The 23,442-nt window shown below is 44.5% G+C and overlaps 1 protein-coding gene across 2 annotated transcripts in view; it reads left to right on the top strand.

Annotated features, from left to right (window-relative positions):
• RALGAPB (Ral GTPase activating protein non-catalytic subunit beta) overlaps positions 1–23,442 on the top strand; it is a 1,758,088-nt gene that overhangs the window by 909,739 nt on the left and 824,907 nt on the right. For both annotated transcript variants that reach the window (XM_086932393.1, XM_086932392.1), the window contains exon 17: positions 21,692–21,874. In XM_086932393.1, coding sequence (XP_086788519.1) covers positions 21,692–21,874 — 183 coding nt within the window. The remainder of the gene's footprint in view (positions 1–21,691; positions 21,875–23,442) is intronic.

Raw genomic sequence — 23,442 nt, 5'->3', positions numbered from 1 at the left:
GATGGCTCCATGAATACCTGTGTCACAGAACCAGGGTCGCCTGTCCCGCCAGAAGTAATACTGCAGACAGCGGACAACATTATATAAAGCCACATGGTAACCAGGACAGTTAAACTGATGCCCTACAGGGATCTGTAGGTTGGAACGCAGCAGCTCCCTTTTCTTTTTTTTCTTTTCTTTTTTTTTTTGAAAACCTTTATTTATCAGAAACATGGTACACAGCGTCTGCCTACAACCACTGCGGGCCGGCCGCTATGACAATAAATAGCCTTCCAAGGTACCTTGCGCAGCAATTACAGGACAAAAAATAACAACACTACGGTAGACTGGCAAGGAGCCACGGGCAAAGGATAGTGAGGGTTTCATTTTGTAATTTTGACGAATCGTCCTAAAGTCAGATCGGGTGGCCGAAAGGGCGGACCAAATAAAAGGATATACACGAGTTAAACATCATTATCAAGATACTGGCGTAAATCAGCACAATAAGGATAAATAAGCACCGAAATACATATCACCCCAGTTAGCGCCCGCCCAGTCAATGTATCACATCAGGAGTTGCAATCTAGCTGGTATACGGTATAGTAGGATATAGGAGGGATCATTCTATGACAACGATGAAAGGATCCTACTACATGCAAAAAGGCAATTATTACATGAGAAAATTAGCAGCAGAAAATGCGCCCTCAAACAGTAGTATAAGAGGGAAGGAAGAGCAGAATGTGTAATCATTCAGTAACTATGCATTAAAATCGATATCATGGTCGTGAATCAATAAACCTTGCGATAGTGACCCAGACGCAAAGCGCGAAAATCCGTCCCAGAAAGAACTAAACCCAACCCCCATCTGACCCGAGATACGAAAGAAGAGGAAAGGAAACAAGAGAAAAACCAAGAAAAGAAGGCCATAGAAACAAAAAAGGAAAACGAAAATCAAGCCCCAACCCCCCCACCCTGCACGTCGAAGAGGCTACGCCCCCCCCCCCCCCCCCCTACTAACGTGCCTGTCGCCCCAAGAGTACCCACATAAGGGAAAAGACGGGGAAAGTCAACACAGACAGACTCCCGCCCCACCCCATTTGCACAAAGCAGCTAAGGCTCGATCACAAACAGACCAGCAGGTCGACAAGCAATGGCGGCGTCATAGTACAGTTCAGCAAAGCGTCCACATCATAATGGGTGACCGGGGATCAGTCCTGCGATGCATAAAGGAAGAGTTCACCCCTGTCCCAACTTGACCCTTCCGTCAATACGAAGCCACTGAAAGTTTGCAATGGGACACCGCCCCGGACGAACAAGGCGGCCAGGCGGGTAGAACAAAAGCAATTCCGTGAGAGATCTCAGAGGCAAAGGACTGAAAAGTGAACTCCTTAAGACATGTAGGCACAGGGATAGGGCTCCGAGCGAATCCCACAGGTTGCGACTCGGTAGTGGCAACACCAGATGGCCGGATGGTGAAACAGGCCCATGAGGGGAATCCGCACTTTTTGCAGCACTAGGCCCCGATGTCACATCTACGCGGCCGGTTAAGCGGGATCTGTGCACAACATCGTCCAGGGCCCTCCATGGCACCACCGGTAGACACGCAGCAAGCACATCTAATGGCGGCAAAGATCCGCCCGCGACACTACTTTTCACGGGATCGCCAGAGCCTTCTTCCCATGGCTGGTTGATAATAGCGTCTAGGCGCCGTGCAAGGTCCCCGGCCCCATCCAACCAGGTAAAGCGCAGGGAGCTCAGAGCAGCAATGAGATCACGAGCCGTAGGTTCCATGGTACTTAGTCGATATAAAATCACTGGCTCTCAGGGTATCTTCTACCTCGGCCAGTGTCAGTGGCCCCCATCGAGCCGCCCGGCCAAAAAGTTCGTATGAAATTCAGCAGAGCAGGGGCTGGCGCCACCTCCAGCCGCTACATTGATCCGCCATTACACCTTGCCAATTCACAGTACACTAAGTCACAGGATGTCCCATAGGAAGCGCGGGCAGCATTAGCGTTATGTGGCACAGAGTCTCAATGGCAGGGGCAGACCCACCAACTGTGCGCAGGAGCGCCGACCTCCATAGCTTCGAGGACTGAAACGAAGCAGCGGTCTGCCCCGGGTCAGCCAGCGCCAGCAACGTTGCTCCCGTTCCAAAATGGCGATCTCAGCTCGTCCAGTAGATCCACACGCAGCACGGAGAACAAAGGAACGGTCTTACTGGGCGATGGATCAGATCTCCAGCGTGTGCGCCCGTGTCTGTGGCGGCGCCAAGTCCCCACGTCCGTCCGGGTTGGCGCAGTATCTCTCCCGCAGCTCAGAGATATGGGCTTCGTGGCTCGCAAAGCCTCGACCTCCAGTGGCATCCGCGGCCGGCACCAACATCCGGTCCCTCGGCCAGAAGTCGGACGCCGCCACGGCGTCTAGCAGCAGCTCCCTTTTCACTGCACTCATTGTTTCCACAAGGGTGCTGAAGAACCTTCTTACCTACGTGATGTATTGGTAAGGCACTAGAGACCCAGGGCACAGCTTTACAATGCAGCATGGGATAAACCGAGTCAAGGAAAGATCATAGCTAGTACCTCACACATAGCATATAGCATACAGCATACTAGGAGTCCTCCAACTCCCTACTACACACAACCCCTTTTTTATTTACCACTCACTCTGTGGCTGCCTCAGTTGGGCAGCATGGTTTAGGCGGATCCCTGTTGTGGATCTGCCCAAATAAGGTTACAAACGTTGAAGTTACACCCTCCATTTTTCTTTCTAGGCCTGCTGGGCAAACTGGTATTTCCCCCGACCCCCTGCTACACAATAGTGCACCATCTCTAAAATGTACAGCAATCTCCCCTAACCACGCACGCATTTGGTGCATTGGAGACATTGTCATACCCTTAATCTGACTCAGACTAATAACACTTCGAATGTGCGAAGAATATACACATACCTGCATGCCAATATTCCATATACTCTTACCTCCAGCGCAGATCCACCCAAATAGCACTCTGAGGTTGAGGCGGAGTGCCTCCGACCGCACTGGCGCTGGCAGGTGTTGGTTACTAACTACTCATCTCAGGTCATGGGGTGTTGATCTGGGTGAAAAGAGGGACCTCAAACATGGTGGAGGTCGTGATGATGGACACGTAAAGCAGGTATGTGTTTACGAAGGGCTGCTCAACGGTCAACAAATCCTGCTATGGTCAATATAAGCCCCTAACATAGACCAGACCCAATTTTTGCAAAGACTTTCTGATTTCTTGGCTCGCTGGAGTGGGGGTCCCATGGCTGCAGGGCGGAAAATTTAACTCTGTTTTTTATTCTGTGGCAGGCCACTCCTTCCCATCTCTGTCACGCACCATGTCCTACGCCCAGACATTAACTACCTGGCTTGCCCACTGGTCCCTGATCGAAATGTGGTGCAAACACAATACCTACACACAGATACACTCCTTTTATTCCCCAACGCATGACTTGCACATCAGAATAGACCACATGTGGGTCACCTGCACTCCTTCCCATCGTCCGACAGACCAATTACCTGGGACGCAAAACTCTAAACACACACCCCAGTCACTGAAGCTAACATGGGAAACTGGACTACTTTGACCTTTATGGCGGTTCCATACAGAACACACTACTTGAGTGGGGCACTTTTAAAGTGACCGTTAGGGGATACTGTTTAGGACTCACTTGGAAACATTTGCAAGCAGCTGGCGGACGCTGTCTGCAAGATCGAATGCACACTGGTACAACTTGAGACACATGTAACAACCCTAGAGATGCACAACACCTAGATGAGGCACACAGTGAACACGTTGAATTCCTGGAACGCCTTTCGTTCTTGAACTACACATCACACTCCGTTTGCGTGCCGCACTCAGCTTTGGGCAGATTGGGAAGTTTATTGGCATGGTTGATACGCCAACAACCCCTGCCAACCTATTCACACTTTTTCAGCCCACACAAGACATCTCCTCCACACACAACACGAAATTCACACAGAAAGGACCCGGTGTTATACATCTCTACACAAACCCACAACTCAACTTAATCAGGCACACTTGGAAATCGTCCTCTTCCACGTACAAATGCCAACAATTACTCAGGCAAATTGCAAAGAACTAAACATACCCATCACGCTTTCTGAGATCCGTGAAGCCATCAGAGCACTGGCAACGGGGAAAAAACCCTGGACCCGATACTACAAAGCCTACACTGCAACCTTGGCTCCATGGTTACAGCCTCAGTATATAGCAGCCCTTTCAGCTTCCACCCTTCCTCTGTCACTGCGGATGGCAGTCCTGATTTCAATGCCGAAGCCTTGTAGAGACCCTACTACCTTGGGCTCATATTGCCCCTTAGCCCTACTGAATACTGACTACAAGATACTTGCGAAGATGTTAGCCATCCAATAGGCACCACTGATTTCGTCCCTGATTTATGCTGGCCAGAACGGTTTTGTTCCGCCCATAATGCATCAGTTAACCTCAGACTTCTTTACTGGTCGCTATTTATTCTACTAAAGATTCCCTACTTTAAGATTTCTCAAACATAAAAACGGATCCAGAAGATTTTTCCTGAGCAGTACCCCTGCGCCCTGGTAGGTGGTGGTGTTCGGCTCTGCGTAGAACGTGAGCATCATCTGCTACAGAAGTGATGACTGTGTCACCTATTTAGGCACCACCTAGGCGTGCTGACATCAGTTAATTTCTTTCTGCACCAGCCTATACTGATCGGAGAAGAGCTACCCCTTCAGTCACGGTTTAACTGGATTTTTTTGTAACTTTTTTGCTGTTTTTTTCCTCTTGGTGTGGCAGGGATGTCCTCCTGGAAAAGCCGGCTTCAAGCCCTGCGGAGCCTGTCATTGACTGATGTCAGTAACAGATCCACATCCTGTAAGCCTGTGGTGTCTCGAGCATGACCACGACCGAAAGTTGTGGTCCGACTGCTGCGCCATTAATCCTAAGGCCTTGCTGTAGCGCTCCCTCAAGATCATGGCGGCTCAGTGGTTGCCCCCACTACACTCAAGGTCCTGGTTTGGAGGAGGGTCCCAGGAACGGTCGCAGAGTACAAAGTCCTCGTCTCACTACAAATCCTCTGAAAAGTTAAGTAAGTTTATCCACAAAAAGAAGTCGTTGAATAGGTCTTTGACTTCTTGTCGGCCTTCTGCTCTTGGGACGAATGATCATCTGTATTGAAGGCATTGCTCTGCCGTAAAGCCTGGGTTGACTTTACCCCTCCGTGATTTTCTGAGAGCCATAGCAACCCCTTCCCAGCTGAAGGAGTTTTTTGAGGCTATGCTCTTCATATTTGTGCAGCTTCATCCTTCGAACCCGCGAGGTCGGAAGGGGCCCGCAGAGTTAGAAGTGGCTTCATCTGGTTCCGTGCCGGCGCATCCGGCCCCGGTTGTGCCCAAGGATCTATTCCTGTATCCGGACAGGCACCGGTTGTACGATCTCAGCCTTCCCCAATGCTCCTCCTGATGCCAACTCTCCCAGTGCCCACAGGCAGTTCCGTCCCCATTTTGGTGTGGATAGGAGCCTTGCATCCTAGATAAGGTTCTGAACCCTATTTATTTGGGCCAGGACTCGGGGAGGAATGGGGATGGGAGGGGTTCGCTGGATCTTGAGGAATACCAGCCATATGACGAAAACCCTAACGTGGACTGGTGTGAGGAACTAGGTAAAGCCAACAGACTGGATGCTTCTTCAGAAATTCGCCTTCCTGTCATTGCAGTCCTTGAACACTGCATGACTTTTGGGCCTATATTTCCACGCTCTGTGGGACACTGCTGCGCAGGTGCTGCCAACGGTCCCAGAGGAGGCTCAGCGTGTACTCTCTCAGGCTGTTGTAGATTTGAGAGATGCAGCAGAGTTCACTAACTGTTGTGGACTTACACGACCGACTCGCTGGGCAGAGCGGTTTTTATCAATGTTGGCCTTGAGGCGCCACACCTAGTTGAGGATGGCTTGCTTTTCGGGGATGTCCAATTCTCTCTTATGGACATGACCTTTGATGGCATTTGTCTCTCCAGAGACAAGTCAGTTTCAGTGCTGGTGCTTCAAGGAACATTGAGTTACAACCAGGTCTTTGGGACTTTCTATAGACCCACATAAGCCACAGAGCCACACATTCTCCCCCTAGCCTCTGCGTGGCAGAGGGAGCTGTATCCACAGATCTCGTCAGTTTACCACCCCGCACCAGCTGCAGCCTCCAAATCCTCATTACCAACATGGGCATCCAGTTGGGGCCAATATTCACCATCTCCTGCCCCACCGGCGGTGCCTAACATCGGACAGGAGGGTTTTGCAAACTGTCCGAAGGGGCTGCTCCCTCCCATTCATGACAACCCCTCCCTCCATGACCGGCTGACGGAAGTAATGACTCTCTTACCCAAGTTAGCCATAGAGAGCCTGCTGGTGGTGCCATAAGTGGGCTATGGTTGCTATTCCCGCTACTTTCTGGTCCTCGAAAAGGACAATAGCCTTCGTCCTGTTTTAGACCTGCCGGCCCTCAATGACTTCCTCAAGAATGAGAAATTCAAAATGTTCATGTTACCTCAGGTCCTGTCTGCCCTGGACCCAGGAGACTGGGTGGTAGCGTTGGACCTGCAGAACACCTAGTTCCTCATTCCAGTCCTGCCTGCCCACCAAAAGTTAAAGTCAAAGGGATCTTTATTCGGATATAAAAACATCCATAAAAGTACATAATTGTCAGAACAATCCTCATAATAGACAATTTAAGACAATTTAAAAATAGCACAACCGATCTGTGCGATGGTTGCATAACAGTCTATGTTGGATGGGAGCGATCAAATAATAACATTATATAAAAATACATCATACTTTATAATCTAGGCTGACACTCATTAAATGTAGACAAAATGTAAACTAATTGGCTAAGTGCAAACATTATATAACAGAAACGTTTTATAATAAGTGTCATCAAATGTACAGTGGGGACTGCTACATAGGGCAAGTATGCAAAAAATAAACGTTCAAGCTCTTGTTCAAAACGCAATAATGTGCAAATGATTCAATTTATCAGGGCGTGTTCATAGTTGCTCAAGAACGTATCGCAGATTGGAGAAAGTAGCTTATTTTAAAAATTACTTCATCACAGCTTAACAGCATTAATTCATTAAATGCTAGATTAAAATCCACCACAGCATGCTCTTTAAAGTAGGGAATTAGGTAATGTTTTGTATATCTAGCATAGAAACCACAGGAAAGTGTAACAAAGTTTGTTTAGACCCTAGATTACAGGGCCATTGCAGATTGTCCAGGTTTTTATTGAAGCCCAATGGGAATGATAGGGAATATTTAATACTCCCGTCCCTGAGACGAAAGAGCAAACTTCTGTTCCACCTCCCCAGGTTTTTTCTGAGGTATCCCTTCGGCATGTTGTTATGCCTGCCACTCTGTGCCAGAAGGGGGATATATTTTATGATGGCCGGTTTGTGATGTTCAGAAGTTTCTCTTTCTTTCTGATATAAATTATACAATGCCCCTCTTACTAGTTTATGTTGTGCTTGATCAGTGACTACGGAGGAGGAAAATAAGTGCTCCATATCCACACTTGCTAAGCTTCTTTTTAATGCCCCTAGCCAGGGTATGTGGTTTGCCCTGTCACACCTTAAACAATCCGTGATTATTTCTTGGGTCAGAGAAGCAGCAGGGTTCCGCCATATTTTTAACCAAAATAATGCCGGCCTTGACCTGATGAAATCCTCCACATAAAGATTCAACTCCCTATGGCAAACATAAGTGGGTGCTGAAATAGCTGCCCCCAGGACCTTTCTACAGAATCTGTTCTCTTCAATCTGTATATTGGCGATATTTGAGTACCCCCACACCTCTGCGCCATAGGTTGCTGTAGGTAGGCATTGAGTTCTGTAAATTTGTAGTAGTGGGATTACTACCTCAGCATGTTTAGGCTGTCGAAGGCTGATTATAGAATTTATTGCCTTACCCAGTTTATTCCTCCCATGCACCACATGCGGCTGCCAGGATCCTGTATTTGGGAACATCAGGCCTAAGTAGGGGAAAGTGCTAGTGCTTTTTAGGGCATCACTCCCTGACACAATATGCTGGATGCTATGTTTTTTGGGCCCGCACGACATTATGTATGATTTATTAAAATTAGTGCACAGGCCAAGATCCGCCATATACGAGACCAAGCCGGTTATTAAAGTGCGCAGTGCATTGGGTGTGGGGCCCATAAGGACCGCATCATCCGCGTATAAAAGAACGGGGAGTAGTGTGCCATTAATGCTGGGGACATCACTTGTTAGTTTGGACAGTGACTTACTTAATTCATTTATATACAAAATAAGAAGCAGGGGGGCTAAGACACAACCTTGCCTAATCCCCCTGCCTATTAAAATGTCCCCTGAAACCTCCCCTTCATTGTTTATCCTAACGCGGGCTTTCAAGTCACTGTGCAGGTGGGCCAAGAAATATACAAGTGCTTTATCCAACTCATAATTTAAAAGAACCACCCATAATCGAGAGCGGTTAACAAAATCAAAAGCCGAACTTAAATCCATAAAACCCAAATACAATGGGACTTTTTTGGCTATAGTGTATTTGCCCATTATTAGGTTTAAATTCAGACATTGCTCCACAGTCCCCACGTTATTTCTAAAACCCAACTGACACGAGTGTAAAATCCTATTGTCCTCCCCCCATGCCCTCATCTTATTAAAAATGACTCTTCCTAGAACCTTTAAGGTGTTATCAATTAAAGATATCGGACGATAACAACTAGGCTTGAGTCTGTCACCCTTCTTGAAGATGGGGACAATGATACTATTAGACCAGGTTTCCGGGTCAGGGGTATGGGACAAGTTGTTAAAAACATTGCACAGTAGAGGTGACCAAAATTCAGGCTCTGATTTAATTGATCGATGGATAGTCCATCAGGACCAGGTGCTTTGTTACCTGCACTTTGATTTATAGCGTCTTCCACCTCCATTATCGTGAATTTAGGTGCCATGACTGGGTAGATGTCAGCTGATGCGCAAGGCGCAACATAAATGTTTGAGAAACGATCTTCCCACATTTAACCTGTTATATTACAATTAATGGGGGTAATGTTTGATCCTATAGACCTCAAAGATTTGACCTCGCCCCAAAACCCGGCAACATCTTTCAGTACAGCTGTGCGGGCAAGGGATTCCCACTGGTCCTTCAGTAGCTCTTCAGCCCGAGTTTTTGTGGCACATTTATAGTGTGTCCTCAGTAGTCTTACCAAGGGCTGGTCCCGTGGTTCTGCTGAGAGTGCCACTCGTAGTTCCCGGTTTGCTTTGGAACAAGAGCTATCAAACCACCTAGGATCTTGTTTAGAACGTGTGACTGGTTTGGAAATCTGCCTTCCCACCAGTGTTACTTTGTGGTTCACAGTGGGCCACAAGGACTTTCATGTCACTGTGCTTCCAACCAACCAACACTCATCTGGTGTTCACCAAGGTGATGGCAGTGGTTGAGCTTACCTGCGGAGATCAGGGGGGGGGGGCAGCCTTCCCCCTAACTTGTCAACTCATTAAAGGCAAGCTCGTCCCATGCTGTCATCTCCCATCTCCAGACTACGACAAATCTCCTGCACTCTCTGGGGTTCACTATCAACATGCCGAAGTCACATCTGACTCCCTCTTAGATGCTCCCTTTCATTGGAGCTGTTCTAGACACAGTGCCGTATCGGCCTATCCCCTGAGCTGTGAGTCCAGGATATTCAGGCTTCGATACCAATGTTTCAGCCTGTATCCTGGATTTTGGTGAGGCGGACCCTGAGGCTGTTGGGACTCCTGGCATCCATTAGCACTCTTGAAACTTCATAGCAAGCTTCTCCAGATAGCTTGTGATATTTCAATTTGTTTTCATGCTCCACAGGTAGCATAAGTAAACAATGCAATGTAATTCCTTTAATGTTGTGAACTGCCAACCCAGTTGGAGCAGTTACAATACAAGACAAATGTGAATCAGTTGTTTTCTGTAAATAACTGGTCAATACTTTAATTAAGAAACTTTTTCCTGTTCCAGCTTGAACATTTAGTTGTTCTTCCAAATTTCCTAAGTCCAAAATATCTTCTTGAGCTTGATGCATTGCTGTTTCCACTTCATTCATGGCGATTGGTGCTTCATTTTCAAGAATTGTTTGTCCTATTGCTTCTTGACTAAGTGGAGCAGAATTTTAACTGTCTTGAGAACTGTCTCTAGCAATCTCAGCTGCAATGGTAGCTTCTTGATCAATTTCAACATTTTCACATAATTTGCAAAAACAGTACATTCTATGGTATCTTTACAAGCATTGAAGCAATCTTCATAGCTCTGAAAAATCTCCAAGTAATTCCAATTCTGAACGCCACGGTTTGAACAATTGTAAAAGTGCTAAATAGGAAAATTCCCTATTATCAGGAGTGTCGCAACTCAGTTTTATGTGATGAATCGAATTTGTTTTCTTTGTTTCACCAAAAATCCTTCGGAACCAATCACTGCATATTTTCCATCTTTGATGTTTTCTGTAGTATTCTGTTTAAAAGTGTAATTTTGAAGCACTTCATAGAGACAAATGTTCTCAAGATGATGACTTCTATTTGGATAATATGCGTCCAACATGTTTGTTTTGACAATATTTGTACTTTCCGGATCTTTTTTTGCTAAATATTCGATTTCTTGTACAGATTTAAGTACTCGATTTCGCGTTGCAGCAAGATCTAGACTCACCCAAATGATTCTTCTAGATTTGAAGTATAAACTTGCCATGCAGGCGGTGGCGATCCGTCCACCATCCCTGCCTGGCCGCCACCTATTTCCCCCCGCCATATTACAATGGCGTTGGGGACCGTGGCAGACAGGAAGTCGGTCCGCCGCTTTTCCGGCGACCGAGGCGGAAAAGGTCTAATATGGTGACGGTGTCTATCAGACACCACCAGCCATATTAGGATGGGCTGAGGGAAATGCCTTTCCGTGGCGGCAATGCCTGCACGAAAAGGCATACGGTCCATGCTTTGGGGGCCCGTTGTGAGCCCCCAGGGTGAAAAGGGGGTGGGGGGTGCACATGGGGGGTACCTATGGTACCCCCCTGCATTTCACAGTACAACATGGCAGGCACCGCGCGGTGCCTGTCATGTTGTGCTATGAAACGCACAACATGCATTTTTGACATTGCGGCAGATGGTGCTTTAAAAATGTGGTATGCACCCGCCACTGTGGCAGGTGCATCCTAATTTGGGGCACAGTACCTCCGCCCTTGTAGAGGACGGTCCCTGCCCCAGACAGGATGACGGACGGACTTTGTCCGTCCGCCATCCTAATCGACCCATACTGTGGAAATGTCAAAACGTAAACTACAGAAGACACCCAAAAACAAGGTAGCCATGGCCCTACCATTGACGATTATTTGGTCAAGGCAGTGAGTGCAATTAATGTCAAATTACTAGGGCAAAACGTCGCCTTTCCCTTGGGGCAGGCCATGGGCTTGAGAATACCCCGGCCCTGGAGGCAGATGCTATCCCGGTAAATCCACAACAACCTACCCCTATTTCTCTAGATAATCCAGAGTTCTCTATACATTTACAGGATGTACCTATGTTAGATGAACAACCACAATCACCAAACCTTATTGGGCCCCCAACTCCGAAAAGAAGAAGAAACTGTAGGAAAGACCAGACTAAATCAGGGAATATAGTTAAATTTGTAAAAGGGCTCTCGACCCGCAATCAAAAAAGGGCCCCTGAGAAAACTTGTGCTCATAATGTGATGCCAGATGAACTAGTTAATTCTATTATTTTAACAATAACCCAAAAAATTGAATCTATGCTTAAACCTTTGGTCGATAAGCTAGACACTTTAAGAGCAGAGGTTATGAAGTTGGGTACCATTTTGAAACCTGCTAATGGACCATCCAGGAATAATGATACCGACTCCCAAGGGACGGGTAACCTAATTCAAATGCAAATGTTTGGAGCTAGCCTCTAAACCAACCAGTGCTATGGCTAAACCAAATCTCCTAAATAGGGATGTTGATGTGGTTGGGCCTAGTAATCATAAACCCTTAGCTCCTAGAGTTAGTGATAATCTGATTACTAGTGTGGTTTTACAGACCGGTCCAAAGAGTATCTCCTTATGACCTGCTAGAGGGGATTTGGTCGTAAATAAGAACCCAACTCAAGACCTGAGCAAATCTAAGGGTCCGATAGAGCAGCAGAGATTAACTTACCGCCCGACTGCAGCCTATATGTGGCAGTTACGGTCAATGTACCATTTCTTGTGGCGGAGCAAAAAGAAAGTCATAGTTCTCTGAAGAGTAATGTGATACATTGGCTACACCGACAGTGATTTCCCTGTGGGCCATGCAGACCAAATTCTGCTAACAAGAAGAGTGAAGTGGAATGGCCCTTCTAGAAAAACCCTGCAAGGGGACTGTATAATTATCAATTTTAAGAATCCATCCTGGGCACAAATGTCGTTGAGAGAGCTGCGTATAGTTCTTAAATAGAGTGTTCAGCCTCGCTCTACCCCCTTGGGTATTTTATAGACACCTTGACAACTCTTTTTTAGGGGGCAGGAACTCTCAATTAAGTAGATCTAACCTAACAGCTAATCCAGAAATCCATCCTGCCCTCCCAATATCGATCAGATTCCATGCCCTAAGTACTTTAGATTGTAACGACTGACTGGACCCAGTATGTCGAGAAGAGGGAGGAGCAGACCCTAGGCCCTCTGATATGATTATACCCCCTAGGCACCGGTATCCCAAAGTCCCGATGTGCCTACAATGTTCAGTAGGCCATCAAATATTAACGTAGAGCCGGGAAATAAAGGAGCGATAATAAAGGAAGGAAAGGGGGCTAAGCTGGAAGGGAGCAATGGGCCGGGATTAGTACTAAACCCTCCCTCTAGTATACCATCAGAAGATTATAGGGAGGTAGTTAGCAACGGTATTACTAGTGACCAGCCGAGCACAGGAATTAAACCCCCAGTATTCCATCAAGGGGGAGACTATTCCATTGTTACATGGAACATCGCTGGACTAGCGAATAGGACCAACCTGCTGGGATGGAAGGAATTTATTGGTTCACACGATATAGTGTGTCTACAAGAAACATGGAGTACTGTAGATGTCCATCTTGAGGGGTATATTACCTATAATCTGCCAGCAATACCGTCCTCATCTGGTAGAGCTAAGGGGGGGCCTGTTAACTCTATTGAAAAATAATCTCCCAGTGAAAGTCAAGAAAAGTATTAACGTAGGGCACCTTGCACAGTTACTTTGGATACATCATTGGGATTGCCGGGATGTATTATTGATTAATTTTTATAATAATATATTTAACTCCACCCGCCATAGTATAGTTATAGAATTAAGACAGGAACTAGAAAAAGTGGTAGATATGGATTTATCTAACCTGAACATTGTCTGACTGGGTGATTTTAATGTGTCTATTTGTCCATTGTTGATAACAAAAGGTTGTGGGCCTAAAGGCCCGGCCGGGTCTAGGCCCTGAGGTGCTACTTCTCCCTCGTCCGTGGATCTGCTCCACCGGTCTCTTCAGCCTCACCTACGACTGCCGTGTCGGCCGGACCTTCTCACAAAGTTCGGTGGGCAGATGGTTGAGTTTGGCGGCATGGCTCCTGAGTGGCTCCCAGTGCAATATGGACACCTGAATCTGCCTGAGGATTGCATGAACATTCTCAAGGAGGCTAAGCGGCCTTCCACTAGGACGTCTTATGCCTACAAGTGGAAGAGGTTCTGCATCTGGTGTACTTCCAAGAACTATGATCTGACGACATGCAAGGAAGATGTGGTCCCTCTTTATCTCCTGCATTTGGCTCAGTCTGGCCTTAATTTTCAATCTATTAAGGTTTACCTCGCAGCGTTAACTGCGTACAGGAAATGCCCTTCACAGACTTCATTCTTCCAGGTCCCTGTGATTAAGGATTTTTTGGAAGGGTTGAAGAAAGTGTTTCCTCCTGTTCGGAGTCCATCGTCTTCCTGGGAGTTGAATGTGGTGCTGTCCAGATTGATGAAGGAACCTTTTGAACCCATACATAAGGCTTCACTGCAGCCCTTATCGTGGAAGGCGACTTTCCTTGTGGCCATTACATCGGCCCGAAGGGTGGGTGAGATTTAGGCATTATGTTGTCAAGAACCTTATACTGTTTTTCATGCTGCTAAGGTTGTGAGGCAAACTCACTGTAAGTTCCTTCCTAAGGCGATCTCTGATTTTCATGTTATTCAGATTACCACTCCAGCGGAAAGGTCTCTTCATTCCCTGGATGTGAGAAGGGTATTGAAATTCTATCGGGATAAGACCAAGGATATTCGTATGTCAGACCAACTGTTTGTCAATTATGGGTCGGTCAGGACTGGTCTTGCTTCCTCTAAGCAGTCCATCTCTAGGTGGATTGTGTCCTGTATCCAGTTATGTTACCAGAAGGCTAATAAGACCTTAGGGGGTAAGCCTAAGGCTCATACCACCAGGGGCAAAGCAGCTACAACAGCTTTGCTACGTAATGTTCCCATTGCAGAGATCTGCAGGGCTGCCACGTGGAAGTCGGTCCATACCTTTGCTAAGCATTACTGTCTGGACTCTGATGCCAGAGCAGATGCTCCGGTTGGGCAGGCTTTGTTAAGAAATCTGTTTGCACAGTAGTGGTGTTATCTTTTTCTCCACCGCCGGTTAGTTTGTTGGGATGGGCTTGCCATTCTATTCACTAGATTATGACTATACACAGAGATTCCCTACTACAGAAGGAGTAGTTTCTTACCTGTAACTCCAGTTCTGTAGTCGGGGTATCTGTTATAGTCGTAAGCGCCCGCCCTCCTCCACGGTGGAGAAAATGGTACTGTAATTTATGCTACAGGTCTTGCTTTATACACCTTCAAAAAGAACTGAAAGTAAAAGGAGTTTGCTGTGCATCATGGGATACCGAGGGTCTCTGGAGAGTTCCTTAAAGGCACAGTATCCCTTTTCCAGACATGTAATGGCAGCCTATTGGGGCTTGTCTGTCCATCCCTTCCTCCCTATCATTCCAAGGATTTTGTGAAGGGGAAGTTTCTCTATGAGTGAAACTTAGCAGACTGTGTTAAATGTGATATTGGTGGAATGTCCTTTGCATTTCTAGTTGAAGTACTGGACAGTGTAGCCTTGCAGGTATAGGCTGCATTATTGTCTTTAATTTTCTCTTAAGTGTCTATGCAGGATTGCACAGAAGGCAGCTTAAGAGATTATTTTTGATTGCCCCGGGGTCCACACACATGGGCGGGAATATTCACTAGATAATGACTATAACATAGATACCCGTACTACAGAACTGGAGTTACAGGTAAGAAACTACTCCTTTTTATTAATGTAACCATATTACACTAAAACTGGTTGCTTATTATATTGGGATTGCGCCCGTTTTGTATTAGTTTTTAAATTGCTAATAGTGTAAATTTAGAACGTGTTTACTGTCCTCATAACCATAATGTCTACTGTCCCTAATAGCTGCTAAGTGTTAAATGTTTTACATCAGGCCTTATGCCAAACTTATGCACTTTCCGTCAAGCTGTTTTTATTTACTGAACCTAGTAAGAGCAGCACTACAATGTATGATTTTTTGTATGAAATCAGATCTACATGTTTTAAATGGATACTGACCCCTAATGAACTGTTTTTAGCTTGTTATGTATAATTTGTGTGCTTTTTTGGTTGTTTGCGTCAACCAAATACAACTAATTTTGAATTGAATTGACTGTACGGTCAGACAAGTGTAAGTTCGCAGTCCAAGAACTAGAATATTTGGACACACAATTTCTAAGCATGGGATCGAACCTAAATTTTCGGTTATTAGAGCCATCGAGGATGCTAAACACCCCACTGACAAAGATTCTTTGCAGTCTTTTTTAGGATTGTCCGAATATAATGCTGGGTTTGTCCCATCCTACGCGCAAGTAGTTGAGCCGTTACGCATGCTATTAAGGAAAGGTAATAGCTTCAACTGGTCTTCTGATCTTGACAACATTGTCAGTGAAGTCAAGAAAATGATTGTATCTGCTCAAGCCCTACTTGTTTTCAGAGATAATTGTACATTTATTATAACTGTAGATGCTAGTATTTCAGGACTTGGGGCCGTGCTTACACAAAGAGTAATAGGTCAGGAACAAACAGTAGCTTTCGCGTCAAGGTCTCTCAAGTCCTTTGAACATCAATACAGTACTATTGAGAGAGAAGCATTGGCATGTGTATGGGCAGTTCAAAAATTTTGAATGTACATATGGGGTCGAAAATTTGAACTGGTGACTGATCACAAACCTCTGATTTATATTTATGACAAGGTTAATTCCTCTTGAATGTCAGCTAGGTTGATGAGGTTAGTGCCCAAGCTTCAAGAGTTTCATTTTGATGTAAAACATATTCAGGGCGGAAAGAATTTCAGAGCAGACTGCCTTTCTAGGTTATCAATGATCAAAGATGACGAGGAGGGCATTTCAAATGAGGATATTGAATGTGTTGCTGTTGTGGATGCCGTGTGTGAATATAGTTCGTTTTTATCAGAAAAAGATTGGAAGCTGGCTTGTGAGAAAGACAGTATTCTTCAGAAAGTAATTGATTATTCTACCCATTGCTGGCCAGAACCTAGGGGTTTAGATGGTGATTTACGTAGATTCGCTCAAGTGTCTGAGAGAATTTTCTGTAGAGAACAACATTGTTTGGAAAGTTGACAAGTTTGTTCCTCCATTTAGTTTACGTGCTTTGATTGTGAAAGAAGCACATCATGGTCATCTAGGGGTCACTAAAACCGTTATGAAAATAAAACAACATTACTGGTGGCCCTCATTAGACACTCCGGTTAGGAAGGTTGTTGATGATTGTCCGGAGTGCCTTCCTTGGGAGAAAGTTGGTCTGGACTTTTTTGGTCCTTATTCCATTTTAGATCAAGAAAAGAAAGATGTCATTTTATTGATAGATTATTATTCTAAATGGATGTACCATGATTTTGTAAACGCTTCTGATACTGATTCAACAATCTGATGCTTAAGGAAGATTTTCAGTTTGGAGGGCTCTCCTAAAGTGATCATTAATGATAATGGTACACATTTCGTATCTAAAAAATGTGCAGGTTCCTAAGTGAGTTGGATATTAAAAACTCAAGGTTTCTTTATATTCTCCTTCATCGAATGGTTTGGTGGAGAGAGGAAATAAGGAAATCAAAGAAGGGATTCAGACTGCGTTGGCTTCTAACCTTAATGTTGAAGATTTCATTAAGCAGAAAGTGTGGAGTTACAACACTGCACCGCATTGTACCACTGGGGTCCCACCTTTTGCTTTGTTGAGGGCTAGGGAACCACAGTCTGTTTTATTTCCAACATGGTTACAAAATATTGCTGGAGAGAAGAAATTTTACTTGAAAGAATTGTGTGAGAATTTGAATACAAAATCAAATGAAAATTAATTTTGATAAAAAGCATAATTCCTTCAATACGGATGTACTGGTTTGGGACTGGGTTTTAATTAAAAAGCCAAACTGAATTAAAAAAGGGGAATCTAAATACTTTGATCAGTTCAAGTCCTTAAAGTTAGCAAAGGAGATGCTTTTATTGATAAAAAAGGTTGGTGGAACAAACGACAACTTGTAAAGATTTCTCATCGTCAAGTAGAGATTATGCAGAGTTGGCGGGGTGGTACAACAGAGGATCCAGATTGAAGTAACGGGCTAGATAATCCTAGTAAAGTCGAAACTCCACTTCAGACAACCTCTGTTTCTTCTTCTGCTTGTTCAAACGATCAAAATGTTTTTGCATTTTCTTCTCTTGGTCGGACAATTAAGGTCCCTAAAAGATTTGATTGTTTTGTCAGATATTAAGAACTGTACTTTTTCGCCTTCTTCAATTTATTTATTTATTGTTCATTTTATTGTAAGGGGGAAGGTGGTGTGGTGGTAAGTATGCATCGCGCAGGTAGTGCGCGATGCTTCAATGTTCTTTATTGTTCACACAACATGTGCGTGTTATGTTACATGCTCTTTGTTATTGTTCAAATATTGGCTCATGCTCGCTTGGTGAGTCTGTTCAGTGGAGGTTCGAGCGAGGACCGATAGTCACTGTTGGACTTGCCACTGGAAGGACTCTCCACCATGCTAGGTGGAGTTGTTATCATAATAAACTCATCTTTACGACATTTCTGGATTGCCTGGACATTATATCATTTCAACGCTGGCTTAGATAGTATTATTTATCGTGCAGGAGCCTGTTGCGAGTTGTCACATGGCCCTGTGTTTCTAGAAACCAGACTTCAAGGCAGAAGTGAGTGAAACTTCATTGGTTTGTTACTTGGTTCTAAGCGTCATCCCCGTCATATTCCTTACATCACGTGGCAGGCCATAGTAAACATCATGATGTAAGGTAGGGGTGTGGAAGTACCCCACAAAATAGCAGACATTGCTAAGTCTATTGTGAGCAAGAATGTCCAGAGTCGAAATTGCTGCCAAGTATGGCGACCAAAGACATATTGGTTTCAGAAAACAGCCACTGTTCTTCATACTCTGATGACATGCTTGGGAAATATCAGTGTCTTTCTAACTTTTTATGACATTTTCCAGCCAAGTCTTGACATTTACCAGGAAATTTCAATAATCACGGAGTGACCTCTTAAATCTTAGGTAAATGCACGTATTACAATACAAACACTTTTACTGGTACTAATAAGAGAACAACCGCTTTCTGCGTCAGTCCTTTGGCTTCCGAAATTACTTAAAGCGTTTTGCACCAGTGCAGCAATAGACGAAACACATTAACAAACATTTCACAAAATACACCAGGAGGATATGACTTGGAAAATATGTTACTTATTTAATACATTTTTATAAAGAATAATGAATAATGTTGGTTAAAGCCGTGATGCTTTGGACGGCACAAATTGGTGTGCTTCATGTGTAACCTTAGTGCAAAACTTTAGCTTGATACAGTTCTGTTTTCGTAATTTGCTGCTTACACAAGCAGCAAAGGTAATTTGCTTTATTTTTTGCACTTGTGCAGAACTTTATGTAGCTTCTTAGTGCTTGTTTCCCCACAAAGGGCAAGGCATAGTATTACATGAACGTTAGTTCAAAATGCCTTTTGACAATAAAATGCTATTTTCTAAGAACTTTCAATTTTGTTAGTTTAGTGGAGTGAGGCATTAGGAGAGGAGACACACTGGGTGTGGAGCTTATGGAGGAGTAACACCCCAATTAGAATGTGGGCCTCCTGGTTTTAGATATATTTTTTTATTTTTTTTGCAGTCTTACGTAGCGCACATGTAGGTAAGGGCATTGGAGCAATCGACATGAGCACCACGTAACAAAACGTAAGGTCATGTTATATTTTTTGGGTGGTTTATGACTATTGGGATTATATGAATTTGCTCATAGGACAATGAGCCGGAGCCAGGTCTCAAACCAGCTCCAACAAATACAGTAACTATTGCAATAGTAAAAAACATTGCCATTTACAGTGCCAATACCTTCAACTCCAACAAATGTGAGACCTATTGCATTTACAATGCTTGTTTATGGTAGATTTTCCGCTGTCCGTCCTTGTTCTTTATTATGGACTCTGAAGTTGTAGAGTTTGTTTTTTCCAGGCCGTTATTGCAGTCAGTTGCCTGCCATTCGAGCCCATAGGGTCCTTTAGTGTCCCTTTTGTAGTTGGGCTATGCGTTGTCCTCTGAGGGGTCAACAGTGTCAAGAGGCCTGGTACTTCTCCTGGAATTCAATAAAGTATTACCCTGTGGTCCTTGAGGAAAGAGAGTCTTGAGCCTAAATTCCTAATGCGGCTTTTGTCTACACTCCTGAACATTGTTAGTATTGAGGAGATCAGAGGGCTTGCTTGTGTATTACTTTGGTTTCCTTTCTTGGTTTGTTTTTTTGTACTTTGTTTTTTAATACCTTGCTTTTAGATTTTAGACTTTTGGTCTGACGTCTGCTTAGTTTTACCTGATCTTTTCTCCTTCACAGGCTGCCTACTTTTTTGTCCCTGCCCTTATTGGTTCAGCAATTATGTAGCAGTATATAGAATAATATAAATAGTTGTTTAAATTCTTGCTTCTCTCCTTGGGACGCAATTGATTTGTGTCCCTTTATTTAATGGAACTTTTTATCTTTTTTTTATTTATCGCATCCAAAATAATTGCTTTGAGTTTGACCTAACTGCAAAATGTTGAGTCTGCCAAATTACTGCAGAATGACTGCCCCGATGCCCCTTAGCCGAGCAGCCCACTGTTGCAGAGCTGAGAGACTGTAGTTGATGTGCTATATTGCATTAGAGTTAGTCACTATACTCGCTGTTAGCTGCCAATTACCAGTTGCCTAGTGAGGCTTGGTAGAGGTAGAGGTAGGGGTAGAGGTAGATGAAAAATGGTAGCCTTGCAGGACCCAGCAGACCTAGCGGATACTCGACAGCCTAACCCGCAAGCCGCACCCAGACCTGGCTGAGCCGCTTCTGCGGGAGAGGGGGGCCCACTCTTTTCAGGGCTCACTTGAAGCCCAGCACTTTGTCCACCTCAGGCCACACACAACCTTGCCTCGCATTATCTCTTGCTGACGCTTTTTCCCGGGTGCTCCTAATCACCGCACCGTCTCACGAGCGGCGCCTTGCACCTACCACCAACCGTGATAAAGTGAGGGCTGGCCAATCTCCTGCTCCTCAACGTCCTCAGCAGCTCCCTGCGGCTCTGCTCTTCCGCTTTTACGGCTTGCCGCTTCCCCCACTGCTGTGCACGGCACTCCTGCAGTGTTGTCAGATTTTTAATGGCACAAAGCCAACCAAAAAGTAAACCCAATATTGCTACTTTAAGGAAGGAGGGGCAGGGACAGCGTCAAGCAGGTGGTAAATGCATTGGAATTGATGTTGCAGAAGTAAATACTTGTCTAATAAAGCACTTTAACATACTACTTTGCTGGAGCGCTGTATATATATTTACAATCTAGCAACTAGCACAAACCAAAATGTTACCGCACAACTGGGAAAAATATAGCCCAATTGTGCGTGATCAAGCCCAATATGGCAACATTGCACTCCTGCCGGTTGACCACGCAGAATAGAAAGACTAAAAAGAAAGGAAAGACCCGAGCCTTGTGGATTTTGTGTTCATTTTCATGTAGATTTTGGGCAAAGCAAAGCATTGTTTAGACTTTTATGATTTACCATACCACACAGCCATAATTTGAGCCTTTAAAGGTAACTTCATTAATGACCCATCACTCGACTGTAATTTGCTAATGCCAGTTCGTTGATATGTAAAAGTTCTATAAACCGGTCCTGAATATTTTTCAGTCCAAATTATGTTTATTAAAGGGGAATAAAAAATCTGAAGTGTAGCTTCCATTAATGCAGCAAATCCATTGGCACCGGCGTCCAAAGGCCTGAAGGGGCTACTGAACTATGATTAGTGATGTATTTCACAGTTCAACAGTGGCTAGGGAGTTAATTTACTTTCTTGCACTAGGGCACATGACACACTGTAATGAACTACACTGTATTGTCGTATGAGGTGTTAAGTACCTATTTGGCCTACTTTTGAGTGATCTGTGAGTTTTTGAATACATTGCATTCCACAGATTCTTTGAAACGTTTGTATGTCTTCTTCGAGACAACTAGGTCGTGTTTTCATATGTTATCCTTCAAAATGTCTTCAGTTTGCCGATTGCTTTAGTGTTAATATATATATATATTTTTTTGTACAAAGGTGAACGTTTCCATTGACTCGGCTGACAGGAAGAGAGCAGTTAGTTCTGTGTGCACGTACATTGTGTATCAATGCAGTCGTCCAGCACCATTACACTCCCGAGATCTCCACTCCATGATTGTTGCAGCTTTTCAGTGTCTATGTGTTTGGCTCACTGAACATTCCAACATGCTTAATGAAAAAGTGAGTATCCTTAAGCGTATATCTTTATAGTCAGAAACCAAAAGTTCCGCCAAGTGATTATTAATTTAAATGTGATCTTAGTTACCATCTTTCTATGAATATATGTATACTCCTTTGAGGCACGATAAGGTGAGCTTGTTATGATCTACTTATTTTCTATCTAGGCAGAACAACATGTTGAATACAAATAAAAAGGACGCCATGCTGTATTATGAAACACAGCTGTTGTGCATTCTGGTCACTGTAGTTCACACATGTTACCTGGAATTGAAATTACACAAACTCGAACATTGCTTCCAAATAGTGCATTTGCAATTAATGATGAGTAGTATTAAACAAAGATGTTTTTTCAGTCCCAGATTGCAAATATAACTATGCAAATACGAGTGACTAACACTCTTAAACCCAGGTATTTGTATACTTTGTCCTTTTTCACTGTTTACCATCAAACTGCATTTAAATTTAATGCCAACTGATCCTCACAACTACATATGACTGTAAGACCCTGTGGGAGTTGAAACGTGTTATGTGTTATGCTATCACTTTTTTCTTGCCTGCTGAAATAAAATCAAGTTTCCCAACCTCTCGACTGGATGGGCTTGTTTATCATGATGCGGATAAAGTGTGATTTTCTTTTGGATGGAAATATGTATGTATATATATATATATATATATATATCTATATCTCTCCTACTGGCGGTCGCCAGTAGGCATATATAGTTAGGACCTAGTTACCATAGGAAATTCCGAACATTTTATTGGGACTAACGTTGGCGCCGATTGAGGGATCTGCCTGTAATTTTCCTTAAATTTGCCTCGCTGCGCTCTGCTCCTTCCCTGGAAGTTTCGGGGGGATTCGTCAAGCCGGGCGAGAAAAAAGGGGGGTCCCAAAACGTGTTTTCCCCATGTTAATTTCCATAGGAACATTCTGACAAGGCTACAGCTCGCACGGCTGAACGGAATTACACCAAACTTGGCAAAATGGTAGGGACTGGTATGCAGATGGGCCTTTGCTATGTTTGGTGAAAATCCCTCCAGTAGTTCTTGAGAAAATTGAATTTGAAATTTTTCAAATGGCACTTTCTATGGGACCTTTAAACACGGCTACAGCCCGAACGGCTGAACGGAATTACACCAAACTTGGCAAAATGGTAGGGACAGGTATGCAGTAGTGCCTTTTCTATAGTGGTGAAAATCCCTCCAGTAGTTGTTGAGAAAATTGAATTTGAGCAAATTATATATCTAAATGCGCTCACCGTACGCGCACGGTACGCGTGCGCATACCCTTACGTGCCCGAGCGAGTTTCTGATTGGCTGGCAGTCGACTGTCAACATTCCAAACTGTCCAAACCAGGAAGTGTTGGCCACCAATTTGTTTTTCAGGAGAACTGAGGCACAAGAGAGCCCAAAACAAGAGTGGAAAACATGAAAAGGGGGCAGGGTAGAGACCCCCCAACCCTCTTGTCCTTCTCAGGGGGTCCCAAAAGGGCAAAAAAAAAAAAGAAATCGCAGGGTACGCGCACAGTACGCGCACGGTACACGTACCGTGCGCGTACCCCGCGATTTAA

Source organism: Lissotriton vulgaris, chromosome 7 (genome assembly GCF_964263255.1).
Source record: "Lissotriton vulgaris chromosome 7, aLisVul1.2, whole genome shotgun sequence".
NCBI lineage: Eukaryota > Metazoa > Chordata > Amphibia > Caudata > Salamandridae > Lissotriton > Lissotriton vulgaris.
Note: the sequence above shows the minus strand (reverse complement) of the source record. Positions and strands in the feature narration are given on the sequence as shown.